The sequence below is a fragment of the Athene cunicularia genome (assembly GCF_003259725.1).
Source record: "Athene cunicularia isolate RWA chromosome 24 unlocalized genomic scaffold, athCun1 chr24_part1, whole genome shotgun sequence".
Classification (NCBI taxonomy): Eukaryota; Metazoa; Chordata; class Aves; order Strigiformes; family Strigidae; genus Athene; species Athene cunicularia.
In genome coordinates, this window is record NW_020799132.1 from 6600751 (window position 1) to 6607448 (window position 6698).

The following is a 6698-nucleotide window of genomic DNA, read 5'->3' on the forward strand; positions in this document are numbered from 1 at the left end:
CCCCCCCCCCCCCCAGGTGTTTGGTTTGTGGGAGGTTTACACTGGCTTAACGAGCAGGCTAGCAGTAATTAAATCCAACTTTTTTGATGCCAGCAGTGCAGGACCCTTGGGCCAGAGCGGAGCTCCTGGGGCCGCACAGAGGGCCCGTGCAAGGAATGAGGACCTGGAGGACACGAGGCCCTGTGAGCCCACAGGGTGCAAACATCATCACCATACTTACTGGAGCAAAAGAGGGAAACAACCGATCCAGAGAGGCATTTCCTGCAAGAGGGAGGAAAGGGCTGGATTCAGCGGCGAGGCTCTGGCCCTGCGGCCCGGCTCGGCATCTCCCGTGCAGGGCGGGGGCCACGGCGGCTGCTCCTGCCCAGCCCCGGCACTCACCTGCCCGGCTCAGGCATCTGGAAGCTGCCGTTGCTCAGCACGACCTCGCGGGGAGGCTGGGGCTGCCCTGCGCCCACCTCCACCGCCCGGAAAGTGGGGGTGCTGGAAGACACGGGGGGGGCACGGGTCGGCAAGGGCACCCTGGGGCGGGCAGTGCCAGGCACGCTGCCAGCGGGGCACGGATGCAGGGAGAGGATCAGTACTGGTGCCTGAGCACCTCCGGGAGCCTGGAGACTTGATGGGTTTGGCTCAGACTAAGCCACAGCTGGTATAAGCCAGTTCCAAAACTTCAGGGGCTGAAGCTTTACGAGTGGGTCCTAGATGTTGGCCCCCGGCCCCACCAAAGAGCTGGGGAGGAAGAGGGAGCTTAGGAAGGGACTGTGGACCCTGCGCCAGCGAGTCAGAGAAAGACCCCGTAGGAAAAGGGGGTTCCTTGGGACAGGGACACAGGGGTGCCGAAAGAGGGGAGTGCCGCAGCCCTGAAGGGCCAGGGGCAGGAGGAGGGTGCTGGCCCCCGAGCCCAGGACCAGGGCCAGGAGCGTATCAAAGGCAGGATTATTCCCTGCCGCGCAGGGGGTGTGGGGCAGGTTGCTCCCCGGGGACCTCAGGGCTGTCCCTGGGGCCTGTGTTCAAAAGCTCAGTCCCTGCTATTCTGGAACTGGAAACACCCTCTTGGGCCCAGCTTAGGCTCCCAGAAGGGCTCAAGCACCAGAACCCATCTTCTCCCTAGTATGCGCCTAACTTAAGTCAAAGTCTCCCTTAATCCCGGGCCGATAGCGAACATGCAGCACTAGCAAGCTACTGCCCCAGATTCTTGGCTTTAACCAGCTTTAGTTGAACGCGGCACCACAAATGCGAGGCAAACACCGCTGGGTGATGCACCGCAGTTGCAGGGACCCAGCTCTGCCCCCAGCTGTGCAGCACCCACCCCCAGCATTAGGGCTGAGCTCCGGGTGCTTCGGAAGTGAACAGAGCTCTGCCCCGACAGAGCTCTCATGGGAGAGCCTGGATAAAGCAGGCAAGAGGGCTGGGGAGAGCAGAAAGCAGCCACGTACCTCCTGTAGCCCATCTGCTCGCAGGCTGCTTTCGCCAGCGCCAGGTTGAAGTGATCGTGGCAGATGCAGGACCAGGCTCCAGTGTTCCTGTTCAGCACCTGAAGGATGGATCTGTCTTTGGAAACGCGGGCTGGAGACAAGACACAGAGTCGGCTTTAGCAGGCAGGGGCTTGCTGCAGCAGCCCAGCCCCTCCAGAGCTCTAGCAGGGTGTCCTGGACTCACCCCCGGCTGGTGGCCCCTCAGGGACCCACTGGGGACAGTTGGCCTCGTCCTCGCCCTGCAGACAGTCCACCTGCCCGTCACACACCTGCTGCAGCGGCACCAGCTTCAGGGGCTGCTTGCAGAAGAAGTAGTGGTAGTCCAGGTAAACCTTGACTAGAGGGAAAGGAGGAGCTCAGCGCTGAGCTCGCGCTGCTGGCCAGGTCCTGGCTAGCCCTGGGTCCGGAGCCGTGGCTGCCGAGCCGTGGCTGTGCCCAGCAGCGGCAGGAGGCGGGGGGAGAGGAGAGCAGGAGCCGTACCCAGGAACCCGACCGTAACCAGGCAGGCGAGGCTGAGCACCGCTGCCAGGACGGGGATGCCGATCCGCTTGAAGGACTCCAGCGCCGTGGAGGCTTTGCGCCTTGTGCTGGGACCTGCAACGCAGAGGAGCGTGGTCCTGTGTCACCGGGCCCAGCTGGCAGCACCCGCGGCCCCGGGTCCCGTCACCGTTACCTCTGCCATTCAGCCGCTCAGAGGCTAAATCCTGCAAAGCAGAGGGGAAAAGCAGTTACCGAGCTGAAACCTCAGCCCCAAAGCAGTTGGCAGGTGGGGGGATCTGTAGCAGCGTGGCTAGCTGGCAATTCCCACGCCAGCCCAGAGGCTGCTCTCTCCCTCCTTGGCTTGCTCGAGCCCCACCCGGAGAATTAGGGGGGGAAACTGCCCCAACCTACAGCTGCGGGCGCTTTAGAGCTGCTGAGGATGGAGGTGGCAACGGGGGGGCGGCACGTCCTGATGCGATAGCGCTTGGCTCTGGTGTCGCCAGGGATCATCGCTCTGTTGTTCCCACGGACACCACCTGTACGGTTCCAGTAACGGGTTATTAACGCTACAGAGCTGCCTCGAATGCACCAGGGGCTGAAGAATTCATCGCCGTTAGGAAAGAGGCACTCATAGATGTGCCGAGAACCCCTGAGTCGGAATACATGTGGCTCTGCGGGGCTGAGCCACCCAGGCATGGCACGACAGGGTTGTATCCTTTGGCTGGCCCAGCGTGGGGTCAGAAAACGGGTGGCTCAGCCCGAGTCCTCCCCCAAGAGTGCTGGAGCTGCCGGAGAAACCAGCTCGGCCCGTGGGAACAAGTGCTGCCAGGGTGGGGAGGGCGGGCGGCGCCGCTGCTAGGACACGCAGCAAACACAGCCCCGGTAGCCGTCAGCGTGGGACCAAGGGATGAATAAGGCTCCATCCCGCTTGATCGCCTCTGTGCCATTTTCCTGTATTATCTTCTCGCATGAGAGATGCCAAACTGCGGCAGGAAAGGTCCCGCGAGCTGCACCGGCCGCTGCTGAAGGAGCTGCCCCGGTCCTTGGTGGGCGGGTTGGTGCTGGGCAGAGACCAGGGCCCCTCTGCGGGGGTTTCAGGTGGGCACTCGGCAATTCTGTTGCCCTGTTTTGCAGCTGTGGTTGTGCCACGCTGCTGAGAGCGGCTTCCCGGCAGCTTGCGGTTTGAAAGAGTGCTCCTGCCCTGCTGAGGCTGTGGAAAGCAGCGCACTTGCTTTTCCCTTGAACGCCCTCCCAGCCCTGAGCCAGCTCTTCTCCTTTGCTGTCACTTCTGGACTCCACGGTGACAGGTAAGACGAGTTTTTTTGCAGGGCCCGTACCCAGCATGAACAGCGGTAAGGAAGGTTAAAACCACTGCAATAAACCCTCAGATCCAGGGGCACGATTCAGGGGTTTAGAAGCCTTTGCTCCTTCGGGTGCTGAGCTGCAGGAGTTTTCCCCGGGCAGCAGAAGGCTGGTGACGATTGCACCCTGTGCTCTGGGCGATCTGGGACGTTGGGGCTTTGAAGAACAGGGGTGCAGGGAGACCAGGGACCGGCGAGGCTGCGAAGGGGCCGTGCACCCACCCCGGGCTGGCAGGAGGGAGTGGTGGAGCCCTCCCTGGTTGCTGTGTTCGGGCATGTGTGGCCAAGCACAAAGACTCTACCAGCGGGATTTTACGGGCAAGTGCCAAGCGATTATCTGTGGGTTAACACACAAAGATAGCCTGGATTTAATGTGCTGCCAGCTCAGCGGTCGCTGCCCCTCGCCCTCGTTGCCTCCCCACCACGGCCCTGCTGCACGGCTTGGGCTGATGGTTTCGGCTGCTCCCCAGCCCGGGAACACGGAGCGACCTGTGCAGGGCAGGGCCGGATCCTGCGCGGCACTGGCGGGGCCGTGGGCATGTGGCTGTGCCCCAGCACGCAGCTCTCTGGCTCTTTTGAGGAAATGCCAGGGGCCTTTCTGGGCTCGTCTGGCACCGCTGCCGAGCGTGGGCAAGTCGTGGCGAGCACCCGGCCCCGGGATGGGTCCTGCACAGCCCCTCGGGTCTTTGCGGCTCCCGCGGTGCTACCAGGGGGTCCCAGCTGCGGATCGGCCCCCGGTGGCGCTGAGCCCAGCTCCTGGTGGCAGGGAGTGGGAGCTGTGGGAGCAGGGTGGGAAGGGGAGCGTGTCTCCCCGACCTCCCATCTCGGCTGCCCTTCCCGAGCTGTTCATCTGCAGGAGCCCTCGGAGTTTTGTAACGCGGCTTGGCTTGCTCCCAGACGGCACCTCTGTCCTCCAGCGCAGGCAGCCGAGGGCACGTGGGGCCGGTCCTTCCTCATGCTGACCTCTTGTGTCACCGTGGGCCCGGGCCGGGCATGGCCCCGATAATGGGATCCTAACGGTTCCCTGCAGGAACGGTCCCAGGGCCCCGGCCCCAGCAGCTCCCCCAGGCTCCAGGGCACGGCCGGGGCTCTGTGGCCGAGGGGCACCGCGGCTGCCCCCGCCTGCCCACGAGCTGCCTGTACTTGTGCCCGTCGTGTCGCCTCCTCTGACATCCCTGCGCAGGTCTGGTGCGGATGCAGGTGGGAGGCGTGATGCTGCGGTGCTGGCCGCCTTCCCACACAGAGGAGGTACTGCCTGGTTTTGATTTTTTTTTTTTTTTTGCATTCTCTCCAGTCCGTGAACCTCCTCTGTTTCAAACAGATTCACAGCTTGGACCTGCCCCAGGGGCTGCCTCTCCATGACCACCCACTTGCTCTCAAATCCACCCTACAGGCAAGAGGTGCACTGGTTAAACTCAAAGCGAAGCAAGAGCCGTGCCAGCTCCTGCGTGGAGTGGAAGCACATGATTTCCTGGAGAACTCGAGGCTACCGTAACTAATTGAGCTCCCTTGCCGTATTCTCTGGAAGCACGTTGGTGCCTCTGTGGCCAGCCTGCACCCCAGCTCTGCAGATGCCGGCCCACGAGCCACAGGCTCCGATGAAGTTCTGCGCCCTGGGCAGCCGGGCTGCCGTCGGCCTCGTGCCGTCTGCGCCCGCGGTGTGGGGCTGAAAGGCTCTGTGGGGCACTGGGTCGCTGTGCCGGCCCCCCCGAGCGAGGGAGGTGGGATGTTCCTGTGCAAAGCCCAGCTTCAGAGGGTGCAGGGCCCGGGGCTGACTCCTTGGCCACACGGGATTTAACCCATGGGGGTGTGTAGCCGCTGCTGCCTGCACCCCCAAGGGGATGATGTCCCCATGAATCGCTGGAGGAGAGGTTTATGGTGCCCAGTAAGCCAGGCCGTACGTGGCTGCCCTCTGTCAGGGAAGTCTTTTCCTCCTAGGGAGGGACTGCATGCCAGCATGGGGTTTGGTGGCCGCGGCTTTGCTTGCAAGAGGCGCCGCAGGAAGCCGAGCCGAGCGTGTCCCTGGTGCTGAGCAGAGGGGCCAGCGGTCCCGCCGTGGGAGCTGCGCTGGGCTTGGGCGCGGGGCTCTTGCCTAAGTTCTTCCTAAGAACCAGCCCCTTCTGGGGACGCTCCAGAAGGACACATTCCCCTTGGTGAGCAGACTTGCCAGACACGCAGCATTGCTCTGCTCCCCGGTCTGGGAGGGGGCCAAGCCACAGAGAAATGTGGGAGCAGGAGCCGGTGGGGATAGCCAAGTGCTGTATCCAGCAGCCACGGCGGGGTGTTGAGAGAGGGGTAAAGTCCTTCCCCGCTCGGATGCCGCGGGGCTAGGGCCGGGGAGCAGAAGCAATTTTGAGCCTGGGCTGCCTCCTCGGTGGTAAAACCGCTCCTGGGAGAGCCGGGCTGCGAGGGAGGGGGCAGAGCTAGGGGCAAAGCTCTTGCTAACTCACCATGTTCCTCCAGTTCTGACGTGGTCTTCTGTCCGCAGAAACGCGGCAAATCTCCTCCAGTCCGGGACCGGGAGGCTGGGGGTGCCCCGCTCCCAGGGAGCCAGGCCAGCGATGCTCCCACCCTGCTGCTCTGCCCGCCCTGTCCTCACACTGGGGCAGGACCGCCCAAGCACTCCTTAAAACCCACAGCAGGAGTTGTGAAACAGGAATTAGGATCTGTATTGTAATATTACACCGGTCTATCAGCAGCACCATCACCTGCAATAGTTTCCTGAGCATCTGCCACCGGAGGGTGACTCACCTGCGGAGCTGCTGTCACAAAATAGTTTATCAGGAGTGAACTGACTGACAGAGCAGGATTTTTCCTGCTCCTCTCCTGATGATAAGAGAAACCACAGCCATCCCGCTCTTTGTCCACCTCTTCCGCGTTGCACCGAGTTGTTTTTAAACAGAGGGTGTAGTAGGTGGAGGAGGAAAGGAGAAGAGTTTACGCATGAGGTTACGGGGCCACTCTACGCTCCCGTCGCTCAGGTCACTCGGTCTGTGTGTCCCAGCGCAGCCCCAGGTGGCGGCGGGCGGGTGCTCCTGGCAGCGCCCCAGTGAAATCAAAAGGAAGGCGAGCGGGTGCCCGTGGCGTTACCTCTGGGGTTGCCGTGTGGGCTGGGGGGCCACGGGCAGCCCCGGCAGTGGCTCAGCAGGCGCAGGCGGCTATGCTGGTGTCCTGGGCAGGCTCGCTGGTGGGAGCGGGGAGCCCACCTCTGCCCAGCAGCTGTGACACCCCGGCAAGCTGGGCAGGGCAGAGGTTTGAGCGTGGCCCCTCCACGCTCCCTTACCTGACCGCTGTGACAAACCTCCCTCTTTCTCCCTGGCTTTTGTCCCTGCTGTGGCACGTGCTGGTGGCTGGTTCCTGCACCACTGGGGCGCTCCTGGGC

General features: G+C 63.1%; 1 protein-coding gene across 1 annotated transcript in view; it reads right to left on the minus strand.

The window, feature by feature from the left end:
- The window catches only part of TMPRSS4 (transmembrane serine protease 4), a 7061-nt gene extending 1192 nt beyond the window's left edge, over positions 1-5869 (minus strand). The window contains exons 1-7 of the mRNA XM_026863600.1: positions 5767-5869; positions 2149-2179; positions 1956-2069; positions 1660-1812; positions 1437-1566; positions 382-483; positions 221-261 (exon numbers count right to left, since the gene is read on the minus strand). Coding sequence (XP_026719401.1) covers positions 221-261; positions 382-483; positions 1437-1566; positions 1660-1812; positions 1956-2069; positions 2149-2179; positions 5767-5769 — 574 coding nt within the window. The 5' untranslated portion in view covers positions 5770-5869. The remainder of the gene's footprint in view (positions 1-220; positions 262-381; positions 484-1436; positions 1567-1659; positions 1813-1955; positions 2070-2148; positions 2180-5766) is intronic.
- Positions 5870-6698: the final 829 nt, after the last annotated feature.